This window comes from Loxodonta africana, chromosome X (assembly GCF_030014295.1).
Source record: "Loxodonta africana isolate mLoxAfr1 chromosome X, mLoxAfr1.hap2, whole genome shotgun sequence".
NCBI classification, from domain to species: domain Eukaryota; kingdom Metazoa; phylum Chordata; class Mammalia; order Proboscidea; family Elephantidae; genus Loxodonta; species Loxodonta africana.
In genome coordinates, this window is record NC_087369.1 from 140,238,515 (window position 1) to 140,265,920 (window position 27,406).

Consider the following 27,406-nt stretch of genomic DNA (forward strand, 5'->3'; position numbering starts at 1 on the left):
ATGAAGAAAATTAGAACAAGTCCATGAGAGCCAAAGTACGACCTTGAGTATATCTGACCTGAATTTAGAGACCATCTCAAGAAGAGATTTGACACGTTGAACACTAATGACTGAAGGCCAGAAGAGTTGTGGAATGACATCAAGTACATCATACATGAAGAAAGGAAGATGTCATTAAAAAGACAGGAGAGAAAGAAAAGACCTAAATGGATGTCAGAACAGACTCTGAAACTTGCTCTTGAACATTGAGTAGCTAACACAAAAAGAAAAAAATGATGAAGTAAAAGAGCTGAACAGAAGATTTCAAAGGGTAGCTTAAGAGGACAAAGTAAAATATGATAATGACATGTGCAAAGACCTGGAGATAGAAAACCAAAAGGGAAGAACATGCTCAGCATCTGTCAAGCTGAAACAACTGAAGAAAAAAATTCAAGCCTCGAGTTGCAACAGTGAAGGATTCTATGGGGAAAATATTAAACGGTGCAGGAAGCATCAAAAGAAGATCGAAGGAATACACAGAGTCACTGTACCAAAAAGAATTGGTCGACATTCAAACATTTCAGGAGGTAACATATGATTGGGAACCCAGGGTACTGAAGGAAGAAGTCCAAGCTGCACTGAAGGTATTGATGAAAAACAAGGCTCTGGGAACTGACGGAATATCAACTGAGATGTTTCCAACCGATGAATGCAGCGCTGGAAGTGCTCAATTGTCTATGCCAAGAAATTTGGAAGACAGCTACCTGGCCAACCGACTGGAAGAGATCCATATTTATGCCTATTCCCAAGAAAGGTGATCCAACCGAATGCAGAAATTATCCAAAAATATCATTACTATCAAAGGCAAGCAAAACTTTGCTGAAGATCATTCAAAAGCGGCTGTAGCAGTATGTTGACAGGGAGCTTCCAGAAAACCAGGCCGGACTTAGAAGAGGACGAGGAATAAAGGATATCACTGCTGATGTTAGATGGATCCTGGCTGAAAGCAAGAGAATACCAGAAAGATGTTTACCTGTGTTTTATTTACTATGCGAAGGCGTTCAACTGTGTGGATCATAACAAATTATGGATAACATTGTGAAGAATGGGAATTCCAGAACACTTAATTGTGCTCATGAGGAACCTGTACATAGACGAAGAGGCAGTCATTCGAACAGAACAAGGGGATACTGTGTGGTTTAAGTGAGGAAAAGTGTGCATCAGGGCGGTGGTATCCTTTCACCATACTTATTCAATCTGTATGCTGAGCAAATAGTCCAAGAAACGGAACTATATGAAGAAGAACGGGGCATCAGGATTGGAGGAAGACTCATTAACAGCCTGCAATATGCAGATGACACAGCCTTGCTTGCTGAAAGTGAAGAGGACTTGAAGCACTTACTGATGAAGATCAAAGACCACAGCCTTCAGTATGGATTACACCTCAACATAAAGAAAACAAAAATCCTCCGGACTGGACCAATAAGCAACATCATGATAAACAGAGAGGAGACTGAGGTTGTCAAGGATTTCATTTTACTTGCATCCACAATCAACATCCTTGGAAACAGTAGTCAAGAAATCAAAGGATGGATTGCATTGGGCGAATCTGCAGCAAAAGACCTCTTTAAAGCACTGCAAAGCAAAGATGTCACCTTGAGGACTAAGGTGCGCCTGACTCAAGCCAGGGTGTTTTCAATAGCCTCTAATGCATGAGAAAGCTGGACAATGAATAAGGATGACTGAAGAAGAATTGATGCCTTTGAATTGCGGTGTTGGCGAAGAATATTGAATACACCATGGACTGCCAAACGAAGGAAAAAATCTGTCTTGGAAGAAGTACAACCAGAATGCTCCTTAGAAGCAAGGATGGCGAGATTACGTTGCGCATACTTTGGACATGTTGTCACGAGAGATCAGTCTCTGGAGAAGGACATCATGCTTTGTAAAGTAGAGGGTCAGTGAAAAAGAGGAAGATCATCAATGAGATGGGTTGACACAGTGGCTGCAACAATGGGCTCAAGCATGACAACAACTGTAGGGATGGTGCAGGACCGGGCACTGTTTCATTCTGTTGTGTTTGGGGTGGCTATGAGTTGGAACCGACTGGATGGCACCTAACAACAACAAGCATAGTTCCTGGAAGAGGTTAATAAATATTTATTGAACTTGAGGGTTTTAATTCCAAGAGTGGGGCCTTTGTTTCAGATAGGTTAAACATTCCCATGCCTTTGGGCAGGGTGTAGGCTAGGCATATCATCAACATTTTATGCCATATGTTTTGCAACTGGCTTCAGATTATACATTGGCTTAATTCAACCAAAATACACCAGTTAATGGCAGGGTTTCATTATCCATCCAGACAGGACTCTTAGGGGGAAAGTGGTGGCATAATAATGGTTCCCCAACAATGTCCACATCCTCACCCTTGAAACCTGTAAATATGTTACCTTATGTGGCAAAAGCGATTTTGCAGATGTGATTAAATCAAGGGCTTTTGAGCTGGGGAGATTATTCTGGCCCAACCTAATCACAAGGGTCTTTATCAGGGAAACAGGGATGCAGGAGGGTCAGACTCAGAGAAGGAAATGCGACAAAGGAAGCAGAGGTCTGAATGACGAGGCCATGAGTCAAAGAATGCAGAAGCTGGGAAAAGCAGGGTAACAGATTTTCCTCCAGAATCTCCAGAAGGAACTCAGCCCTTCAGACACTGATTTCAGCCCAACGAAAACCACTTCAGATAACTGACCCCCAGGAATGTAAAATAATAAATTTGTGCTGCTTTATGCTACTAAATGTGCGTAACTTGTCACCGCAGCAATAGGAAACTAATGTGGAGCTCCTGTTTTCCTCCATCACAACCTCACTGACCCTCCTACCAAAGAAAACCCAAATACACTGCCATGGAGTCAACTCTGAAGGAGAGAGTAGAAGTGCCCTATAGGATTTCCAAGGCTGTGCCACACAGTGGTGTCACTAGGGTTGCTGTCAGCCAGTGCGGTAGCTTGTGGTGTCGTCCCCCCCATGCTAATCACCACAACATTGTAGCTAAAACAAAAGACAATTTGACAAAATCAGTGAGTATAAAAACACAAGCACCAACTGAAAGCAACAGCGCAAGCAGGTGCAGATGAAAGGACATGATTCCAAGTCGTGTTGTTACTGGGTAATAATGACAGCTCTGACCTGAGCACATCAGAAGTTCCAAAAGTAAATTAGCGTAGAGTTTTAGCCTTGTAGGTATATTGATACATGTAAACTGGGCTTATGAAAATGTTTTTGTTGTTATAACTAACTACAGGGATTTTTTTTTTTAATAATTTTTATTGAGCTTTAAGTGAATGTTTACAAATCAAGTCAGTCTGTCACGTATTAAGCTCATATACACCTTACTCCATACTCCCACTTACTCTCCCCCTAATGAGTCAGCCCTTCCAGTCTCTCCTTTCGTGACAATTTTGCCAGCTTCCAACCCTCTCTATCCTCCCATCCCCCCACCAGACAGGAGATGCCAACACAGTTTCAAGTGTCCACCTGATATAATTAGCTCACTCTTCATCAGCATCTCTCTCCTACCCACTGTCCAGTCCCTTTCATGTCTGATGAGTTGTCTTCGGGGATGGTTCCTGTCCTGGGCCAACAGAAGGTTTGGGGACCATGACCGCCGGGATTCCTCTAGTCTCAGTCAGACCATTAAGTCTGGTCTTTTTATGAGAATTTGGGGTCTGCATCCCACTGATCTCCTGCTCCCTCAGGGGTTCTCTGTTGTGCTCCCTGTCAGGGCAGTCATCAGTTGTGGCTGGGCACCAACTAGTTCTTCTGGTCTCAGGATGATGTAAGTCTTTAGTTCCTGTGGCCCTTTCTGTCTCTTGGGCTCATAGTTATTGTGTGACCTTGGTGTTCTTCATTCTCCTTTGATCTAGGTGGGTTGAGACCAATTGATGCATCTTAGATGGCCGCTTGTTAGCATTTAAGACCCCAGATGCCACATTTCAAAGTAGGATGCAGAATGTTTTCATAATAGTATTATTTTGGCAATTGACTTAGAAGTCCCCGCAAACCATAGTCCCCAAACCCCCGCCCTTGCTTCGCTGACCTTTGAAGCATTTCTGCTAAGTCACCGCACAAAATTTTATAGACAGCAATTTTGGTGTCTGCCCATGACGGTGTCACCTGGTGAGGTCCACACCCTCCGCACCCCCTAGTAATGCCACTGCTGCCACATCATTCTCCACCCTTTCAGTTAGCTGCCCAGCACGCTTAACCACTGCGCCACCAGGGCTCCTTCACCGTCCCTCCTAGGCAGCCACTTTCATGAATTCAATGTGTATCCTTCCCACTCACTTTTCCTCCTCCCAGTATACTTCCATGAAAAAGAAACATATAGAAAGTTGGTTGCGCGCTTTTAAAAATGCATATACACGGTATGGTCCTGTCCCTCATATTTAGAAAAGTGCTTTTTGTTTCCGGGCTCAACATATGCATTACTAGCTTTCAAATACGCAGTGTTCATCCTTCTCACTTCACCAAACCCGGCCCTGCCAAGTCCCCTCTGTGAGATAGGGCTGGTATTATTAACGTTGGAAACTAGGGCTCAGAGGCCAAGGGCCGGAAGCCACGTCTCCAGACTCTTGGGCCAAGACGCTTTCCTTTTTATATGACAGAGCCTTTGGCACCTCCGAGGCCCCACAAATCTGCACGCAGCGGCGTCTCCGGGGCGCCGACTCCACCGCCCGGAGGGCGGGGACCGAGACAGGCGCCCAGCTGGGCTGCGACGTGGTCGAGGAAGTGCCGTTCTGTCGAAGGACAGACTGCAGAGGGCTGGGGGCGGCCCGGGGCGCCTTGGTGGCAAGGCCAGGTGTCATCTGGGAGCCGCGCGCCCCGCCCCGGGCCGCCAGCGCGCGCCAGCCGGGTTACCTGAGGCCGGTGGGCGGAGCGGCTTCCCATCCGCGCCGGCCCCCAGCCTCCCGGGCGTTGGCGCCGGGAAGTGGGAGCCGGAGACAAGGAGGCGGGGACTGCCTGCTGAGGCTCCAGCCCCGCCAGGCTCTGAGGCGAGGGGCACATGGAGCTGCCGGAGCTGCTCTGCGGGCTATGGGCGCTGCTGCTCTGCGCCGGCGGCTGCGGGGGTGCGGCGCCCACCGGTGAGTGCGGTCCCCGGGCTCTGGGCGCGCGGCTGCCCTGGCGGGACTGGCGGGGGGTGCGGCGGGGAGGCCAGCGAGGGCGCCGCGGGGCCGAGGCCGCAGCTTGTGGGCGCTGGGGCTGCACTCCAGACGCCCGGCTATTGGTATCCGCAGCCTCCCGCGCAGGGTCCGCGGTGCTCGGCGCTCGCGCCAGGCTTCCAACTACGAGGCGCAAGAGCTGCGGGGCTTTCCTGACGCCGGGCGCGGAGGCGGCGGAGGAGGACTTACAGCCGCACTTCCTTTACGCGGCCGGCAAGAGCTGAGGCCCCAGGCGCTCGGGCGCGGGACTGAAACTTGCCCGCAGCGTCGGAAGGCCGTGAGTCAGGACCCTGGATGTCGCCTAGGAGGAGCCCAGGGTAGGGGACGGCGACCGAGGTCCGGGAGAGTCGGGATTTCTTGCCTGTGTCGGCGCTGGTCCTTAGTTGCTAAGGGTGGCCTTTGGGGATGGGAGTTGAAGGGAACCTCAAAGTATTCTGGTCCTTGCGAGCTGTCAAGTCTGAGGGGCTTGGGCTCCTCTGGCCTCAAAGAAATAAGTTGGGAAACCCGGAGGAGCATCCAGGAGGTGCGGCAACCTGTTTTTTTCTTTAATAACCTTTTTATTTTGGAAGAATTTTAGCTTTACAGAAAAGTTGCAAAAGTAGTACGAAGAGTTCCCATATACCCCTCACCCTGTGCGGCCACTTTAATTAATCAACCCAGCACAGTTGCTCTGAAAAGTTGGGGGCTAATGACTTCCTCAGGGACAACTCCTGGCATGCATGGGCTTCGGGGCACTTGGGGTGACAGTGTTGTTGTTGTGTGCCATAGAGTCGATTCCAACTCATAGCGACCCTGTATTTTCACCAGTGTTGTGCTTTGAAACCCAAGTTGAAATGTTGATTAGGAAACCTGCGGATTCAGTCAAAAAAAAATTATGCACAGTCTGTTCGGTGCTAGGCAGTGTTCCAGGGACTGAGGATGTAGCAGCGAGCAAAACAAATCAAGTCTCAGCCCTCGAAGAATTTATATGTTATTGCCAGAATCAGAGAGGGGGAAAAAAAGTAAAAGGTATGTCAGATGGCGCTAAGTACAATGGAGAAATATAAAGCAGGTAAGAGGTTTGCCATTGTAAATAGGATAGGGTGGGAAGACCTCACTGAAAGGGTGGCTTTGAGTAGAGACTGGAGGGAGGTTTGAAGTTAGTCAATAATAACTCAGGTGTTTGCCTTGTTTAATAATGAGCCAGGCTCTATAGGTTTATGTAGAACCTTAGAGTGTACAACATAATCCTTGCCCCCAAGGTATGTCTGGTTTAGTTGGGGAGATCTGATTCCCATAACCATATTGGGAAACTGCAGTCCAGAGAAGGGAAGGGACTTGTCTAAGGTCACCCACCTCATTGTTGTTAGTTGCTGACAAATCCATTCTGACTCATGGCGACCCCGTGTGTGCAGAATAGAACTGCTCCATAGGATTTTCACATAGCTGAATGCTGTTGCATAGTCAATACATAGATAAACATCTTTCTGGTATTCTCTGCTTGTGGATCATAGCAAATTAAGGATAACATTATGAACAATGGTAATTTTAGAACACTTAATCGTGCCCATGAGGAACCTGTACATAGATCAAGAGGGAGTCATTTGAACAGAACAAGGGGATACTGTGTGGTTTAAAGTCAGGAAAAGTGTGCGTCAGGGCTTGTATCCTTTCACCATACTTATTCAATCTGTATGCTGAGCAAATAGTCCAAGAAACGGAACTATATGAAGAAGAACGGGGCATCAGGATTGGAGGAAGACTCATTAACAGCCTGCAATATGCAGATGACACAACCTTGCTTGCTGAAAGTGAAGAGGACTGGAAAGACCACAGCCTTCAGTATGGATTACACCTCAACATAAAGAAAACAAAAATCCTCCGGACTGGACCAATGAGCAACATCATGATAAAGGGAGAAAAGATTGAAGTTGTTAAGGATTTCATTTCATTTGGATCCACAGTCAACGCCCATGGAAGCAGTATCAGTGAAGAAACCAAACAGATCTGCTTTAAAAGACCTCTTTAAAGTGTTAAAAAACAAAGGTGTCACTTTGAGGACTAGGGTACGCCTGACCCAAGCTATGCTGTTCTCAGCCGCTTCATATGCTTGTGAAAGATGGACCATGAATAAGGAAGACCGAAGAATTAATGCCTTTGAATTGTGGTGTTGGTGAAGAATATTGAATATACCATGGACTGCCAGAAGAAGGAACAAATCTGTCTTGGAAGAAGTACAGCCAGAAAGCTCCTTAGAAGCAAGGATGGCGAGACTTCATCTCACGTACTTTGGACATGTTATCAGGAGGGATCAGTTCCTGGAGAAGGCCATCATGCTTGGTAAAGTAGAGGGTCAGCGAAAAAGAGGAAGACCCTCAACGAGATGGATTGACACAGTGGCTGCTACAATGGGCTCACATATAGCAATGATTGTGAGGATGGCACAGGACCAGGCAGTATCTTGTTTTGTTATACTTAGGGTCGTTATGAATTGGAACCGACTCGATGGCACGTAAGAGCAACAGCAACATAGGGTTTTCAAGCTGTGATCTTTCTGAAAGATTGCCAGGGTTGTCTTCCAAGGCACCTCTGGGTGAGTTTGAACCACCAACCTTTTGGCTAGTGGTCAAGCGCTTCACCATTTGTGCCACCCAGAGACTTGTTGTTATGTGCTGTCAAGTCACTTCCAACTCATAACAACCCTATATGACAAACTGCCCCATAGGGTTTCCTAGGCACCTGAGTTTTACAGTGCCACTCCAGCACCCTCCCTCCCACAACACATCCTCCCACACACACCTGGAACAATACTGGGCCTTCTAGACATTACTGGGAACTGCCAACTTCTTCAGTTTTGTCACAGCAGTTTGGTGATAACGCAGTTGCGTAGAATACAGAAACTTTTTTTTTTCCACATTAGAAATACTGAGAGAATTGCATTGAGGTACAAGGAGACTTGAGTTTTAACTGATTCTGACATTACCAGTTGTGCGACTCTGAGCCATTCATTTCCCTTCCTGTGTCACAGTTATCTATGGAATGAGGTTGAAGTCCATGAGTACTAAGGACTCTTCCCACTCTAATCCTCTATGAGTGTTTATGGAAATGATTTGGCTACCAGCCAAGTTTATTTTAGTCTTTTTAGCTCAGTAGCCCAGGTGGTGGCACACCTTAATAACAACTAGCATTTATATAGTGTTTGTGCCGGGCAATGATCTAAGTGCTTTACTTGTACTGTTGCACTTCATCCTTCCAAACAACCTGTGTTGTAGGTGCTATCATTAGTCCCATTTTGTATGTGAGGAAGCTGAGGCACATTGAGGCTAAGACCCTTGCCCAGAGTTGCAGAGCTGGTAAAGAGGAACCAGGCTTCCAATCTAGCAGCCTGATTCCAGAGACCATCCCCTTAACCACTGTATTCATTGCCTGTTTCTATGGAAATGAGAGCAGTCAATGCCTGGGAGAGGGGCTGGGCGCTTCCCGAGATAGTAGGACCTGACTGGATGGGACACATGAAAGTATGTATAGGACATTTGTTAAGAAGTAAATGCTCATATATTAGAGACTTGCTTTATAATTACTGGACTGTGTCGTCTAAACAATAAACACTATAGATGCTTAGAAGAGAGGAAACTGAAAGCTGGTAGTTTCCTGGAGGGAAACCTTCAGATCAAAAGTAGGTGAAGAAGAAGTCATTCCCAGTGAGGAGAGTAGTAGGAGCAGAGACTAATAAGTGGGGGTGAGAGTTCCTCTTTGTGGTCAGCAGGAGCCCAGCTTGGCAGGAGGGTGTGTATGCAAAATCCATCCAGGCAGAATTGTTTCATTTGCTTTTAAAGGCCCTGAGTCAGGTACAGTGTGAGGGAAATGACGCTGGAGAAATGAGCCAGGAGAATTGGCCGGGTAGGGGAGTCACGGGAGTGTGCAACTCCTTAGGGTTCTAGGGTTGAAAGGTATGTTGTAAACACCTCCAGTCCAGGACCATGACTTACTAGTTAGTGTCTGCCTGCCTGCATTAACGTGCTTGGGGTGATTAAGGATGATGTTGCAACTAAAAATGGACAGGAGTTGATGATTGAGGAGATATGAGGGAGGGAGATGGATGATTCACGTATGACTCTTGTGATTTCCTTAACTGTTCCCCGAAATGTGCATGCCTCTGCCAACTCCTTGTGGTTAGACCAACCAAAAAACCAAACCCACAGCTGCTGAGTTGATTCCAACTCACAGTGACCCTATAGGACAGAGTAGAACTGCCCCAAAGGGTTTCCAAGGAGTGGCTGGTAGATTCAAACTGCTGACCTTTTAGTTTGCAGCTGAGTTCTTAACCACTGTGCCGTCAGGACTCCTTTTATTGTATAAGAGGTGGAAATTTTTTAAGAGAAATGCAAGGAAATATTTTTCTTTTTTTTTTTTATTGTGCTTTAAGTGGAAGTTTACGAATCAAGTCAGTCTGTCGTACAAAAATTTTTATACACCTTGCTATGTACTCCTAGTTGCTCTCCCCCTAATGAGACAGCACACTCCTTCCCTTCACTCTGTTTTCGTGTCCATGTGGCCAGCTTCTGAACCCCTCCGCCCTCTCATCTCCCTTCCAGACAGGAGATGTCAACAAGTCTAAAGTGTCTACTTGACCCAAGAAGCCCATTCTTCACTAGCATCTTTTTCTATCCCATTGTCCAGTCCAATCCCTGTCTGAAGAGTTGGCTTTGGGAATGGTTCCTGTACTGGGCTAACAGAAGGTCTGGGGACCGTGAACTCCGGGGTCCTTCTAGTCTCAGTCAGACCATTAAGTCTGGTCTTTTTACAAGAATTTGAGGTCTGCATCCCTCTGCTCTCCGCTCCATCAGGCGTTCTCTGTTGTGTTCCCTGTCAGGGAAGGAACTATTAGGAAAAAAAAAAGGGAGGGGGAGGGTTGGCAGATACCCACAAATGGCCTAAAATGCAAACCAGTTAGAAGATCTAACTAAAGGACACTTCACAACAGATGGAAAAAAACTATACCCATCTGAGAGATTGGAAATCACGTGTTCTATGACAAATGTGTCATTTGCCATGGAGTCGATTATGACTCAGTGACCCTATAGGACAGAGTAGAACTGCCCCATATCGTATCATACACGGTAATCCTTCCGGGAGTAGATCACCATGGAGCGGCAGGTGGGTTTAAGCCGCTACCTATTTAGCAGCTGTGTACTTAAATTAACAGGCTTTATGATTGTGCCACCAGGCTCCCTCCGATGACTTAAAATACTGAGGTTAAAAATAGTTTTAAAAAGGTTTTACATTGGTTTGAAAATCAGGGTACAATTTAAGTAAGGTAATATGTTATTATCAGGGCTTTCATATTTGTATGTGTGTGTGTGTGCTTTAGGTGAGAGTTTACAGAGCAAATTCGTTTCTCATTCAACAATTTATACACAAATTGTTTTGTGATATTGGTTGCAATCCCTGCAATGTGTCAGCACTCCCCCCCGTCCCTTTCAACCCCAGGTTCTCTGTGTCCATTCATCCAGGTTTTCTGTCCCTTATAGGCCTGTCTCATCTTTGGCTGAAAGGTGGACCTTGGGAGTGGTTTCAGTTCTGAGTTAGCAGGGTGTTGGGGGGCCATAGTCTCGGAGGTTCCTCCAGTCCCTGTCAGACCAGTAAGTCTGGTCTTTTTTGTGTGTGTGTGAATTTGTATTTTGTTCTACATTTTTCTCCCGCTCTGTCCTAGACCCTCTATTGTAATCCCTGTCAGAGTGGTTGGTGGTGGTAGCCGGACATCATCTAACTGTTCTGGGCTCAGGCTGGTGGAGGCTGTGGTTCCTGTGGTCCATTAGTCCTTTGGACTAATATTTCCCTTATGTCTTTGGTTTTCTTCATTCTCCTTTGCTCCAGACAGGATAGGACCAATAGATGTATCTTAGATGGCTGCTTTAAAGCTTTTAAGGCCCCAGACGCTACTCACCAAAGTTGGATGTAGAACAGTGGCTGTAATTTTTGTTTGGGAGTGGAAGGTAGGTAGGTGGGTGAGGTATCAGGAAGAGTTAAACCAGTTATCCTGGGCGCAGTGGTGTTCAGTGATAGAATTCTCCTCTTCCATGTGGGAGACCTAGGTTAGGTTCCTGGCCAATGTACCTCAAGCACAGCCACCACCTGTCTGTCAGTGGAGGCTCGCTTATTGCTGTGATGCTGAACAGGTTTCAGTGGAGTGTCCAGACTGACAGACTAGGAAGAAGGGCCTGGCAATCTGCTTCCAAAAATCAGCCAGTGAAAACCCCGTGGATCACAACGGTCTGATCCTGTTGTGCATGGGGTTGCCATGAGTCAGGGGCAAACTCGATGGCAACTAACAACATCCCAGATTTTTCCTACAGTGTGTTTCCGGAAACTGCAGAATGTGGCAGATAATCCTAAAGTAGATTGTAGTCTTCCATAGTAACAAAGTCTTTTTGGAGGCACTATACCTGATACATGATTTGTCTTCAAAAATATCAATGACGTGATGTTAGAAAAGCCGAGCTGGAATAGTTGTACACTCCTGTAGATGCTTAAAATCCAAATGGTAGCACACTTGACTGAGCCATTGGGGCTCCTTGGCTCTGTCATTGTTGTGTGCCAGGATGTCGATTCAGACTCATAGCAACCCTATAGGACAGAGTAGAACTGCCCCATCGGGTTTCCAAGGCTGTAAATCTTTCCGGGAGCAGATTGCCGGGTCTTTTCTCCCGCAGAGCTACTGGAGGGTTCAAACTACTGACCTTTTGGTTAGCAGCCATGTGCTTAACCACTGTGCAACCAGGACCTTGGCTCTGAATTTTAATGAAGTATAATAGGAATTCCCTGCTTCCACAAGGCTTTGTCCTGTTATGGGCTGCTTCTTCCCACAATGGGGCCTTTGTCTACCTTGGGAAAAAGCTTTTGGTAGCAGTTGGGGGAGGGGCCCTCCCTGGTGGTGCAGTGGTTAAATGCTTGGCTGCTAACCAAATGGTAGGTGGTTCAAAACCACCAACCGCTCTGCGGGAAAGACGTGGCAGTCTGCTTCTGTAAAGATTACAACCTAGAAAACCCTGTGGGGCAGTTCTGCTTTGTCACATGGCGTCACCGTGAGTTGGAATCAACACGACGGCACCTGACAACAACAGCAGCAGCAGCAGCGGGGGGAGATGGAATGAAGGTTGACGGTTGAAGACCTTTGTAGGCAGGCAGACCAAGTAGCTGCTATGTATAAAATTGACTACTAGGGAAACCCAAACTATTTAGTGCCTATGGGGTTGATGTTTTGGGACAAATGGAACTCGTTTGCTTAAAGAGTAAAGTAACGGCACAGGTAACAAAACAAGTATTGCAGATTGTGTAAGAGGCCCTAGTGCACTCCAAACGGCATAAAATACAACTCTTTGCTTTGGTAAAATAATATGTTAACTGTACTCCGATTAAGTTTGCCACTTTCGACAGTCTTTGGGGGATGATTTAAAAAATTATTTTAGTAAACCTTACTTGCAAGTAGTACATAAAGTTCCTGTACACCCCTCACCCAGTGTCTGGGGGATGACTTTGCAAGTCCTCATCTCAGGAGAAGTTCTCAGCAAAAGAAAGGATGTTTCCTTTTTTCCCCCTCCATGCATTTCCCTGTATTTGGCAGGCATGTAAAAACTCCTTCCTCTGATATTAGAACTGGGTCCAAAATAATAGATTCAGTAAATGTCTGGTGGAGGTTGTGATGGGGCTTCTCCAGCTGAAATACATTTTTCAAAGCACAGTTTCACCTCTTTCCCGTCTGTCTTCACATTAGCCAAAGCCATGGTTGGAGCTGTTTAGTGTCAGACCTCAGGGGAACAACAAGGGCTGTTAAGTCCCTTTCTCAGCAATTCTTTGGAAAAAGTATAAAAACAATTACCAGGTCACGTTAGTGAGCACGATTAAAGATGAACTTCTTAAACTCATAGAAGCGCTGAGATTGAAGTGTCTATATTGAGTGAGATATGCTAGTACATAGCGACCCTATAGGACAGAGTAGAACTTGCACCATAGGGTTTCCAAGGAGCGGTTGGTGGTTTTGAACTGCAAACATTTTAGTTAGCAGTGGTAGCACACAGTAGCTCTTAACCACTGTGCTGCCAGGGCCCCAAGAATATACTCTTCTGTATGCGCTTGTCTGTAAACCCTGGTGATGTCGTGGTTAAGAGCTATGGCTGCTAACCAAGAGGTTGGCAGTTCAGATCCACCAGGCACTCCTTGGAAACTCTATGGGGCAGTTCTACTCTGTCCTATAGGGTCGTTATGAGTCAGAATCGACTTGATGGCAATGGGAAATGCTCCTGTCTAAGGAACCCTGGTGGTGCAAAATGGGTGAGCTTGTCTGCTTACTGAAAGGTTGGTGGTTTGAGCCCAACCAGCAGCTCTATGGGAGAAAGACCTTGAGGATCTGCTTCCATAAAGATTACAACCAAGAAAATCCTATGGGGCAAATCTACTCTGTCACATGGGGTCGCTATCTGTAAAAAAAAAAAAAAAAAAATCTGTAAGATGGGGCTAATTAATAATAGTCCCTATCTCATAGGGTTGTTATGAGGATTAAATGTATAAATATGTGTAGAGTACTTAGAATAGTGCCTGGCTCAATAAATGTTAGATAATGTTCTTTTTGGCCTCTAGGACTTGGGGGAATGGATTAAATGAGCCATTAAAAACACTGGCTGATGCTGACAAAAACATATTTCTTATGCTTGATTGGAACAGAAACTCAGCCACCTGTGACCAATTTGAGTGTTTCTGTTGAAAACCTCTGCACAATAATATGGACATGGAACCCTCCTGAGGGAGCAAGCCCGAACTGTAGTCTATCGTATTTTAGTCATTTTGGCAACAAACAGGATAAGGTAAGTTTTCTTATCATTAATGAAAAAGTGAACCCTATGAATTGGAGCCAAGAACAAGCCAAATTCTAATTTTACTTCAACATGGGAATTTATTTTGTAGTGTGCTCAGATTTTAATTGGGGGAAAATTATAGAATCAACTGTTGACGAAATGGAACATTTAAAAATGTTTGCTAATTATTTGGTAATTAAATGTAATTTAGATTTCTCTGATAGGAAATACCAGATATCTTTAACTATTAGGCACTCAATAAATAATTGACAGTATGTTAAAATCTGTTCCTATGTTCATGCCTGTAGCTGTATCATTTGTATCGAACACTTTCAATTTCTCAAAGACGTTTCACATGTACCATATTGCTCATCACATGTACAGATAGATATGCAAGACCTATATGATGCCAAAGTAAATGGCCATATGGAAAGTGAAAAAATAAGATGTTGGTTGCAGGTGGGGTTGAAAAGAAGTTACCCTAATGTCTGAGGAAAAATGAGGGGAACATTTAACTTTTCTAGTCAGATGCACTCAATCCATTTGAGTAAATTTTTGTTAACAAGATTGGATAATTCCAGGTTCTTACCTCAACAGATTTTTCTTTTGATCCTTATTGGCTTGTAGCCCCCTATAACTGACAGGTTCTTTAGAGCATCAGATCATTTGCCCAAAGCTGTTTTATGTTTTCTTTAATTTTGTGTGTGTAGGGATGATGGGGGATGTTTGGGGTTGAATTTTTGACTTCAAGGTTGTTCTCAAAATTAGGTTCAGGATTTTGAGGCAGCGTAATGAGAAGTTGTTATTAGTGACAATACTTTGGATTAATGAGTTGTGAATTTACCATGTTCACACAGCTTTGGAGGCAGGAAGAGTCAGGAGAACTAGGTTCCAGCTGGGGCAACTTACACAACCTCTGTGAGTCATAGTTTTCTCTTGCATAAAGTGTAGCCCACTCACGTTCCTGGGTTGCTGGGACAGGGAAAATAACATAAATGAGGATGAGATAGGCTTTTCCTCTAGAGGGAAACTTGCTAATCTGCTTTCCATGCCCCTTTCCTGCTGAGGTGTTAATTAATGCTTAGGTGTTAATTGATAAAGAATTGAAGCATTAACGAAGTATTTGCATTTTAAAAGAAGACCTCAAAAGGTGGAAGTTTGCAGTATTTCTAGCGGTGAGACTGGTTGAATTCCCCTTTTCACATGGTGATGAAGAGTGCCTCTGGGTCAATGGCATCTCTAGGGTTGGTGTCACCCCCCCCCCATGGACCTCCTCCCGTACCAGACCATAGAGAATACTTAGCAATGTTTTTTGTACTGATGTTGCTTGTAAATCATAATTCCCATATATCACTCATTCTTTTCTGTTAATTGCTACTTTATTCTCAAAAAAGTTATTGATAGTAGGTTCACAAATACTAATTACCACAGTATTGTAGCTAAAACACCAGGCAATTTGACAAAATCAGCATCTATAAAAAACACCGGCAGCACCAAAAACAACAGTACGTGCTTGTAGCCTGTACAGACAAAACCATGTGATTCGAAGCATCATTATAATTGGGTAATAATGACAGCTCTGACCAGAGTGCATTAAAACCAAATCAAAACAAACCCGTTGCCCTTGAGTCAATTTGGACTGCTAGCGACCCTATAGGACAGAGTAGAACTCCATAGGGCTTCCAAGGAGCAGCTGGTGGATTTGAACTGCTGATCTTTTGGTTTGTAGCTGTAGAAGGTTCAAAAAATAAATTAGCACACAGTTTAAGCCTTGTAGGTATATTGATGCATGTAAGCTGGGTGTACAAAAAATGTTTTTTGTTATAACTACAGGGATTTTTTAAAAATAATTTTTATTGTGCTTTAAGTGAAAGTTTACAAATCAAGTCAGTCTCTCACACAAAAACCCATATACACCTTGCTACACACTCCCAATTACTCTCCCCCTAATGAGACAGCCTGCTCTCTCCCTCCACTCTTCTCTTTTCGTCAGCTTCTAACCCCTCCACCCTCTCATCTACACTCCAGGCAGGAGATGCCAACATAGTCTCAAGTGTCCACCAGATCCAAGAAGCTCACTCCTCACCAGCATCCCTCTCCAACCCATTGTCCAGTCCAATCCATGTCTGAAGAGTTGGCTTCGGGAACGGTTCCTGCCCTGGGAGGGATTTTTTATAGACAGTCATTTTGGTGTCACCCCCTTTGACAGCTTCACTCGCTGTAGTCCGCACCCCCTGCACTCCCCTATTGATGTCACTGCACTGGGTGTAAACTCCATAAACCTAAAACTAAACCTGTTGCTATCAAGTTGATTCCAACTCATAGTGACCCTATAGGGGTAGAACTGCGCCATAGGATTTCCAAGGCTGTAATCTTTACAGAGAAACCCAGGTGGTGTAGTGTAGTGGTTAAGAGCTACAACTGCTAACCAGAAGGTCAGCGGTTCGAATCTACCAGGTGCTCCTTGGAAACTCTGTGGGGCAGTTCTACTCTGTCCTATAGGGTTGCTATGAGTTGGAATTGACTTGACGGCAGTGGGTTTTTTTTTTTTTTTTTTAATCTTTACAGAAGCAGACCGCCACATCTTTCTCCTATGGAGTGGCTGGTAGGTTTTGAAATATATCTAACTGAAACCATGAGGAGAGGTCACCTATTTTCTAACAGGTCACTTTTTATTAGCCTCTCAATTGTGCTTCAAGGATCAATCAGGTAAAAAAACAACAACAAAAAAACCCATTGCCGCGGAGTAAATTCCAACTCATAGCAACCCTATAGGTAGATATGTTGATATTCTAGCCCAGAAATGAGGCTAATTCTTCATTGCGCTTATGGAAATTTAGAGTTTAAAAGTAATTTTAGGAAGCAATAGAGTCAGAATTGAGTTTGATATTTTGCTGCTGCTTCTTTTGAGCAGTGTGACTTTGGGCAAGTCACTTAACATCTCTGTCACAAAAACATTTCCTTGTTTGTAAAACCGGGGTGGGTAATAATAGCACCTACTTCACGTGGATGGTGTGTGCATTAAGGGAGATGATGTTTGTAATGCACCCAGCACAGAGTTAGTGCTCAGTAATTGTTAGCTTTTACTAGTATTAAAAATGAATTTGCCATTTTTTCTAGGTCAAAAGGAAACCTTGGTGGCATAGTGGCTAAGAGCTATGGCTGCTAAACAAAAGGTCGGCAGTTCGAATCCACCAGGTGCTCCTTGGAAACTTTGTGGGGCAGTTCTACTCTGTCCCATAGGGTCACTATGAGCTGGAGTGGACTTGATGGCCATGGGTTTTGGTATAGGTCAGAATGGTTGAATATTGTCAATATTAAATGGTTCAACTTAATGTTATTACTTTAATCTTCATTCCTCCACTTTTCTTTGGAAGAGACCAGATAGAGATCATAAAGGGTGATCGTTGCCCAAGACCTGCGCATATATTCCAGCCACGTGACAGTGTTGATAGCTGTCAATCATGCAGTTGTGAGCAACACTGATTATTCCTTCCAGTCAGTGATGGTAGATTTCCTCCCTGGGCCTTTTGAAGTTTACAATCCTGGTGCTGAGAATGGGCAGCAGGGGAAGGGTCATTTTTTTTTTTCTCCTCTTAAATCCCTTGGACATAGCATTAATGTCTTCAGACAAAAAACTGGGGTGTACATATCCTTGAAGCATATTGAAGCAGTGGCATTCTGATAGTTTGTACATGTAGGGGGTTTCTGTGAACATCCAGAGGTACCAAGTTGCTAACTGAGATAAACTTTGGAAGTCATTTTCGATCTGTTTTTTTTCCCTATATACAACTTTTATTAATAGAAAAATCGGTTTATTGCTGGAGTCACTAAATAAACGTAGAACAAATATTTCAAAAATATATGTCTTGGAAGGGACATCACCTTATTAGTCTGCAGGGAGCTAATGATTCCTGGTCCAGCCCTGAACCTAGGAAGCAAATCAGCTCAGACCCTAGCCCCACTGTCCTTGGTTTGCTCTTCCGTGCAGTGAAGGAAATAAACTAGAAGCTGAACAGATGTTCGTTAACTGAGTACGTTTAAAATCACATGACTCTTTTTTTTTAATTTATTTATTGTGCTTTAAGTGAAAGTTTATAAATCAAGTCAGTCTCTCATACAAAGAGTTATACACACCTTGCTGTGTACTCCTAGCCGCTGTCCCCCTAATGAGACAGCACACTCCTCCTCTCCACCCTGTATTCCCTGCATCCATTCAACCAGCTCCTATCCCCCTCTTCTCATCTCACCTCCAGACAGGAGATGCCAACATAGTCTCAAGTGTCCACCTGATCCAAGAAGCTCACTCCTCACCAGCATCCCTCTGCAACCCATTGTCCAGTCCAGTCCCTGTCTGAAGAGTTGGCTTTGGGAATGGTTCCTGTCCTGGGCCAACAGAAGGCCTGGGGGCCATGACCACCGGGGTCCTTCTAGTCTCAGTCAGACCATTAAGTCTGGTCTTCTTATGAGAATTGGGGGTCTGCATCCCACTGGTCTCCTGCTCCCTGAGAGGTTCTCTGTTGTGTTCCCTGTCAGGGCTGTCATCAGTTGTAGCTGGGCACCATCTAGCTCTTCTGGCTTCAGGCTGATGCACTCTCTGATTTATATGGCCCTTTCTGTCTTTTGGGCTCATGATTACCTTATGTCTTTAGTGTTCTTCATTCTCCTTTGATCTAGGTGGGTTGAGACCAATTGATGCATCTTAGATGGCTGCTCGCTAGCGTTTATGGCCCCAGAGGCCTCTCACCAAAGTGGGATGCAGAACACTTTCTTAATACATTTTGTTATGCCAGTTGACCTAGAAGTCCTCTGAAACCGGGGTCCCCAAACCTCTGTCCCTGCTACTCTGGCCTTCAAAGTGTTTGGTTGTATTCAGGAAACTTCTTGGCTTTTGGTTTAGTCCAGTTATGGTGACCTCTCCTGTATTGTGTGTTGTCTTTCCCTTCACCTAAAATAGTTCTCGTCTACTATCTAATTAGTGAATACCCTCTCCCTCCCTCCCTCCCCCACAATAACCATCAAAGAATATTTTCTTCTCTGTTTAAACTATTTCTTGAGTTCTTATAATAGTGGTCTTATACAATATTTGTCCTTTTGCACCTGACTAATTTCACTCAGCATAATGTCTTCCAGATTCCTCCATGTTATGAAGTGTTTCACAGATTCATCACTGTTCTTAATCGTTGCATAGTATTTCATTGTGTGAATATGCCATAATTTATTTATCCATTCATCTGTTGATGGGCACCTTGGTTGCCTCTGTCTTTTGACTATCATAAACAGTGCTGCAAAGAACATGGGTGTGCACATATCTGTTCGTGTAAAGGCTCTTATTTCTCTAGGATATATTCCGGGGACTGGGATTGCTGGATCGTATGGTAGTTCTATTTCTAGCTTTTTAAGGAAGCACCAAATCGATTTCCAGAGTGGTTGTACCATTTTACATTGCCACCAGCAGTGTATAAGTGTCCCAATCTCTCCACAGCCTCTCCAACATTTATTATTTTGTGTTTTTTGGGTTAATGCCAGCTTTGTTGGAGTCAGATGGAATCTCATTGTAGTTTTGATTTGCATTTCTCTAATGGCTAATGATCGTGAGCATTTCCTCATGTATCTGTTAGCTACCTGACTGTCTTCTTCTTTAGTGAAGTTCCTGTTCATATCCTTTGCTTACTTTTTAAGTGGGGTATTTGCCTTTTTGTTGTTGAGTGTTTGCAATATCATGTAGATTTTAGAGATCAGATGCTGATTGGAAATGTCATAGGTAAAAACTTTCTCCCAGTCAGTATGTTGTCTTTTTACTCTTTTGTTGAAGTCTTTGGATGAGCATAAGTGTTTGGTTTTTAGGAGCTCCCAGTTATCTAGTTTCTGTTCTGGTATTTGTGCATTGTTAGTAAGGCTTTGTATTCTGTTTATGCCATGCATTAGGGCTCCTAGCATCGTCCCTATTTTTTCTTCCATGATCTTTATCATTTTAGTAAAATCACTCAAATCTTCAAAGTTCTTCTTGAAAGAAGTAGACAGTCAGCTGGCATTTAGAAGTCTGTAGTATGGACAGGATTTCGCCTTGACAGTTTTGGTATGGTAATAAGATCTGACCTGAGGAAGTACCAGCTGTTCGGTTGCCCTGAATGGAGCCCCATCCAGGCTGGCTGGAATCCTTTCTTTCTTACAGCTCATTTTCTTATCCTTCTTACATGAGTCCAGTTCTGCCACCGTTTTGGAGAAAAGTGGAGGGTGAAACTAGAGCCAGAATAAGTGAGTAGATAGGATGTTTCCGGAGGCTACCATTTAGGGCCTTCACTTGACGGGGGGAGTCAGAACCCACAAAATATGAGTATTAACACACACAAACATGCTCATCATTCACCTGCACTAGCCTCTAACTCAAACGAAAAAAAAAAAAAAAAACAAAGCCAGTTGGCCTGCAGTCAATTCCAATTCATGGTGATCCCATGTGTGTCCGAGGAGAACTGAGCTCCATCATGTTTTCAGTGACTAATTTTGGGGAAATACATTGACAGGCCTTTCTTCTGAGTCACCTCTGGATGGAATCAAACCTCCAACCTTTCAGTTAGCAGCCAGGTGTTTTAACTGGCCTCTAACCCCCGCCCCCGCCTTCTCAAATTTGAATGTGCTTACAAATCACTTGAGGATCCTGTTAAAATGCAGATTCTTATTAAGTAGATCTGGGATGGGACCTGAGAGCCTGCATTGCTAATAAGCTTCCAGGTGATGCTGATCTTCTGGCCCTAAGACCACACTTTGGAACACAAATGGGCATTCACTGTGTAGGGATAAGGGTGAATCAGGGAGGTCAGAGTCTAAAAGAGGAGATAAATGTAAAGGCCAGTGGGGACATTACAGTGTAAGTGCTAATAAGGATACGTATAGATGTGCATAAACATAGAGGAAAAGAGACTGAGTAGAGGGATCCAAGACAAAAAAACCAAAAAACAAAAAGTCTTGCAGAAATCGACGGACTTCCATCTACGGAGTCTCTTGACGGTCTAGAAGGAAATGACCTCAGTTTGGCAAGACTCTATTTAGCATCCTGGATGGTGAGTTCTCTGGGTGCAGTAATATTTTTCACTTACCTTAGTAGGAGTCCCTGGGTAATGGAAACGGTTAACTCCCTTGGCTGCTAACCCAAAGGTTGGTGGTTAGAACACACTCAGAGGCTCCCTGGAAGAAAGGCCTGGCGATCTGCTTCTGAAAGGTTGTTGTGGTGGTGGTTAGGTGCCATTGAATCGATTTTTGACTTATAGTAGCCACATGACAGAGTGGAACTGCCGCATAGGGTTCCCAGGCTGGTAATCTTTACAGGAGCAGATTGTCATTTTCAGTTTTAAGATTGGCATATCAAGATGAGAGACAGGGATTCATAGATGATTAAAAAAAAAAAGATTAGTGTAAGTGGCTTTCCTCCACCATGTTTTAACAACATCTAATAGATACCCGCCCCCCGCCCTGCCCCCGGCAAGCAGAAAAAGGTTCTGGCACCAGATTTTAGGATATCTTTCATCACCATGAGATAGACAAGTCCCATTAGGTAAATTAATCAAGACTATTGCTATGTCCAAGGAGCCCTGGTGGTGCAGTGCTTAAGTGCTCAGCTAACCAGAAGGTCAGCAGTTCAAACCCAGAGCCGCCATGTGGGAGAAAGATGTGGCAGTCTTCTTTTGTAAAGATTTGCAGCCTTGGAAACCGTATGGGGCAGTTCTACTCTGTCCTACAAGGTTGCTATGAGTCAGGATCTACTTGAAATGGGTTTGGTTTTTGGTTGCTATGTCCAGTCATCCAGAGAGGTGGGAGATGAAGTCGACTCCCTTTCCTACTGAGAGAGGAATTCTGGAGTCCGGAAAGGTGTGATCCAGCCAAATGAACATTGGTCCTGAGGGGAAGGGATCAGCTCAGGACACTGGCTGGGCTTTTGATAAATTTTCAAATAAGGCCAGATTCTCTGAGGGGTAGAGCATAATGTCATACAACAGCTACCAGTGGAATGATTCACTGAAGCCAAGAGTCACATGGCAGCCATCACACAAACCCCATCAGGATCTAGTGAGGAATTTATTTACTTCTCTGACCAAGAGAGGTATGCCGGACTTGGTGATCAGTGGTAATCTGAGTTCTTACTTTAGTCATGCCAATTTAATATTATTTACTTTTAATTTTTTATTTTAACCCCCACTATCTCTTTTCTAAGTTATTTTATTACTCATATGCTAAAACCATAAGGTTTAGATTTAGGTACTGAATTATTTTTAATTAAAAAAAATTTCCATTATAATAAAAATCTCTGTGTAATACAACTCCTCAGCCCCGTGACTGGAATAATATCTAATATAATAAGGGAACTGGGATTTTTTCCATGATGCGTTTCCCCTGGTGCCCTCCAAGGGCAAACGCAGCTTCTGAACAAAAATTATCAGGGATCTTTGAGTCTGAGTGGCTCCTTTGGGGATATATAGAACTTGTCCTTAGTAAAATTGTGAAGTTGGTGACATTTGCATTCAGAGCCTTCCTGCCCCCACTACCATGATCCTGGGAGCTGGTCTTCAGGCTGAGAAACCTCATTTCCTCCGTACACTGAGAGTACATTCATCTCTCAAGGGCCAATTCCTTACTTTGCCATGAGAACAATAACAGTGAAGCGTTCCAGGAAGCCTCCTATTGGCATAAGTGGTACCTTGTATCCCTGTAGTCAGAACATGCATGGAAAACCAAAATTATAAACTGATTTCTTGGTGAGGAATTAGGAATTAGTAGGAGAATAGCTTTGGAGCCCAGCTGAGGGTCTCCATAGCTTTGCTGGTGGGACAGAAATATTCAGTGTCCACTTAGCTAGATCAATCTCATGTCTCTCTCTGCTTTTGCCTCGCAGACATTTCTTTTTCTGTGCTTTCGGGACTGGCCAACTCCGTTTTCAGAGAGTAATCTTGCCTGAGCCTAAGAGCCATTCTGTCTCTATAAAGTAATTTTTCATGTCTTTGCTATGGTTTATTCATTAATTGTTGATTTGCTAGTTTACCTCTCAGAGGGCATACTTATGTCCTGCTTTTGATGGCATTTCATGCTTGCCCTCATGCGAAGCTGGCAGCAGGCATATAAAATGGCAAAACAACCTCTTGGCTTGGGGTGGTATATAGAAGTAACAATGACAAATTTTCCCCTTTGTGACTATCGGCACAAATATAAAAGGAAATGCTATCTCCAACTTGAGTCAGAAACTTGCAAAACAGGAAGTGCTCTCCTTGGAGCTCCAATTAAAAGCAGCTCCATTCATAATTATTCCAACTCTGTCACCTTGGGAAATACGAATTTCCGAAAGAACCCTTTGATCGCATTATTCTAAATCATAATAACCAGATTTGTGATTTACGTCTGTATGCTGCCTGTAAGTTAGTTTTCTGTGGTTCCACAAAGCTTATCTACTTTTCAGAATAGTAGTGTGGTACACTAAGTGCGAAAGTGCGAATAGCAATCCTTCAGTTTTCTATATATGCATATGAGATAGCCCGCGTAGTCAAACTATAAAGAAAGGTGCTTAATGAAGTCTCTCTCCTTCTCCCTCAGGCCCCCCTCCTTTCCTTCCTCTCCCTAGAAAACCAAACTAGTTCCCATCAAGTCGATTCTGACTCATATGATGAGCCCGTGTGTGTCAGAACAAAACTGCGCTCCATAGGGTTTTCAATGGCTAATTTTTCGGAAGTAGATCACTAGGCCTTCCTTCCAAAGAGCCTCTGTGTGGACTCCAGCCTCCAGCCTTTCAGTTAGCAGCCAAGTGTGTTAACAGTTTGTACTACCCAGGGACTCCTCTTTCCTAAGAGGTAACCACAATAAATGGATTCTGAAAGCAATCCTTTTTAACTTGATCTTGATGGTATACCGTATCTGCTTAGAATTGAATTTTTCTTTTTATTGTATTTTAGATGAAGGTTTACAGAACAAACTAGCTTCTCATTAAATGGTTAGTACACATATTGTTTTATGACATTGGTTAACAACCCCACGACATGTCAACACTCTCCCTTCTCAACCTTGGGTTCCTTATTACCAGCTTTCCTTTCCCTTCCTGCCTTCTAGTCCTTGCCCCTGGGCTGGTGTGCCCCTTTAGTCTTGTTTTGTTTTATGGGCCTGTCTAATCTTTGGCCGAAGGGTAAACCTCAGGAGTGACTTCATTACTGAGCCAAAAGGATGTCCAGGGGCCATACTCTCAGGGTTTCTCTAGCCTCTGTCAGACCGGTAAGCCTGGTCTTTCTTTGTGAGTTTGAATTTTGTTCTACATTTTTCTCCAGCTCTGTCCAGAGCCCTCTATTGTGATCCCTGTCAGAGCAGTCGGTGTTGGTAGCTGGGCACCAGCTAGTTGTACTGGACTCAGTCTGGTGGAGGCTGTGGTAGTTGTCATCCATTAGTCCTTTGGACTAATCTTTTGGAATTCAATTTTGATAATCATATTGTGCTTCTTTCAAAATTAATTTTAGACAGTTGATATGTCAGCATGATATTTATACGTTTAAAAATGAGGACAACTTTCTTTTATCTGTACCGGTGTTGCTCAGCAGCTACACTACTGACCTCTGGGACAGTATAATTCTTTGTTGTCGGGACTGTCCTGTGCTTCATAGGATGTTTTGCATTGTCCCTAGCCTCTACCCACTAGATGCCAGTAGCACCCGCCTCCCAAATTCTGACAACCAAAAATGCCAAATGTCCCCAAGGGGGACAGACATTGCCAAATGTCCCCAAGGGGGGAGGGCAAAATCACTCCTGGTTAAGAATCACTTATCTATACCATTTGAGAACTAACCTTTTGTTTTAAAAAGCACATGGGTATGCTAATGTTTTATCGTTTAAGTGTATTTCTCTGTATTTGTTACAGCAATGCTATTTTTTTTTATTTCCTAACCTTAGAAAATTGCTCCAGAAACTCATCGTTCAAAAGAAGTGCCCCTGAATGAGAGAATTTGTCTGCAAGTGGGGTCCCAGTGTAGTACGAATGAAAGTGAGAAACCTAGCATTTTGGTGGAAAAGTGCATCTCACCCCCTGAAGGTAACAGCTGAAAGTACTATTTCTTGGTGTTTAAAGAATGAATCCAAATTATGCATGTACTTATGTTCATCGTTCATTGAATTCTCAAACATTTGCAGAGTCTAATAAGTGCCAGGCATTGGGCTGGTTGCTGGCCACACAATGATAAATGATAATACATTCCTGCATTCACAGAGCTTACAGACAACATGAATAACAATGCCTGACAGTTATATAGCACTTAATAATTTAAAAAATCACACACATGCATACACTTCCCCAGAATTGAGTCTTACAAGCTTATCTTGGGAAGTGAACAAGGCATATATTATTGCCCTGCTTCATTTTATGTGGAAGAAGGGAACTGAAGTGACTTGCTCTAAGTCACAAGTGACAGCACTGAGACTAGATCTTAAGTCTTCAGATTCCAGGTCCAACCAAAACCAAATCCAACCCACTGTCCTCAAGTTGATTCTGACTCCTAGCCACCCTGTAGGACAGAGTAGAACTGCCCCCCGCCCTGTAGGTTTTCCAAGGCTGTAAATCTTTACAGAAGCAGACTGCCATATCTTTCTCCCACAGAGCAGCTGGTGGGCTTGAATTGTTAGTAGCCAAGAGCTTTAACCATTGTGCCACCAGGGCTCCTCTCCAGGTCCAGTGCTTTAAAAACAAAATAGTATCTTACTTATATGGAAATTAGTTTGATACACAGGATATATTTGGGGAAAGATATTAAAAAAAGAAAAATGGGCATGTTGGCCTAGTTCCAACAATGGACTAGTCCTAGGAAAAGCTGTCACGTAGTGAGATTGATCATTGGATCCCTTACTCGCTTCCCACTCACCGCCAGTGTCCTTGTGGTACTTATGTTACATACAGGAAGTAGCACATACTGATTAAGAGCAGGGCTACCAGCTGTTTTAAGTTTAAATCCCATGTGTACCAATTACTTATTTTGGGATTTTTTAAACATGAGGAAACTAAAGTACGGACAAGTTAAGTAATCTTAAGTTGTCTGTACTTTAGTTTCCTCATGTGTAAAATGGACATGATAAAATTGTAGCACGGTCTGTCAGGATTGTTGAGAGGATTACATAAATCAATATATGTAAGGTGCTTAGAATAGTGCCTGGCAAAGAGTAAATGCTGTATGTATTATTTATTAATATTATGTTGCCCTTTGGTTGTCCTCTCCCGTGTCCCACTTCCAAACCTTAGCATTACATGTCCTGTGCTTCAGACCATTCTCTCTACCCACTTTCCAATAGTCAAAAGTATATGAAGCAATATGTATAAAATTATAAAATTCAGAAGTCTGGGAGCATGATTTAAAACAACTTACCTGCCTATTCTCATTCCTTTAGGAGTTTATAAATACTTTGAAAAAACCTAAATCACACCATGACAGTAGAATGGTTGAAGATGTCAGTGTAGTACCCCTGCGAGGATCACTAGAGGTAGCAGGTTGGCATTTGAAGCAGGGGCATTTAATTTAGAGACTTGATGCTTTAACTCAAAAGCCTTTATAAAGGGTAGAGATTTCAAGTCATAAAGATTTTAGAGCTCCTAACGTCACAACAAGGAGCCCTGGTGGTACAGTGGTTAAGCACTTGGCTGCGACCCAAAAGGTCAGTAGTTTGAACCCACCAGCTGCTTCATGGGAGAAAGATGTGGCAGTCTGCTTTCCTAAAAATTACAGTCTAGGAAATCCTATGGGGCAGTTCTTCTCTGTCCTGTAGGGTCACTATGAGTGAGAATCAGCTCGAGGGCAGTCAGTTAAAGTCACAGCGATAGACAGCTGCTGAGAGTTATGTTTACTCGTCCCCAGAATTGCTTCAGGAGAAATATTTGTTTGCTTAATTTTTTTTTATTGTGGTGAAAATATACACTCCAAACATTGCCAACGCAACAACTTCCACATTTACCATTTAATGACGTTAATTACATTTTTCATGTGCCACCATTATCGCTATCTACCTCTAAAACATTCCACCACCATGAACATAAACCGAATGCCTTTTCCCCCAGAAATTCTCCTTTTCTCCTTCCCTGCAACCCCTGGTAACATCAATAATCTTTGTTTTCTATATATTTGCTTATTTCATGTAAATGAGATCATATTTTGTGACTGACTTGTTTCACTCAGCGTGTTTTCAAGGTTCATCCATGTTGTGGCATGCACCAGGACTTGATTTCTCCTACTGGCTGAGTAGTATTCCACTGCATGTATATACCACATTTTGTGTATCCATTCATCTGTTGATGAGCTTGTTTAAATTTTTTAAACAAGACTTGTGTCAGTATTGATCAAAAGATAGGAAGGTAAACTGTATCTCAGTAAG

The 27,406-nt window shown here is 43.7% G+C and overlaps 1 protein-coding gene across 6 annotated transcripts in view; it reads left to right on the forward strand.

The window, feature by feature from the left end:
• The first annotated feature begins 4,890 nt into the window (after positions 1-4,890).
• Positions 4,891-27,406, forward strand: part of IL13RA1 (interleukin 13 receptor subunit alpha 1) — a 67,831-nt gene continuing 45,315 nt past the window's right edge. For 2 of the 6 annotated variants that reach the window (XM_064278711.1, XM_064278712.1), the window contains exons 1-3: positions 5,541-5,721; positions 13,899-14,038; positions 24,947-25,085. In XM_064278711.1, coding sequence (XP_064134781.1) covers positions 5,604-5,721; positions 13,899-14,038; positions 24,947-25,085 — 397 coding nt within the window. In that variant the 5' untranslated portion in view covers positions 5,541-5,603. Of the gene's footprint in view, positions 5,121-5,388; positions 5,516-5,540; positions 5,722-13,898; positions 14,039-23,964; positions 24,003-24,946; positions 25,086-27,406 lie in introns of those variants that run through there. The other 4 variants (XM_064278714.1, XM_064278713.1, XM_064278715.1 and 1 more) reach the window with 4 other exon arrangements.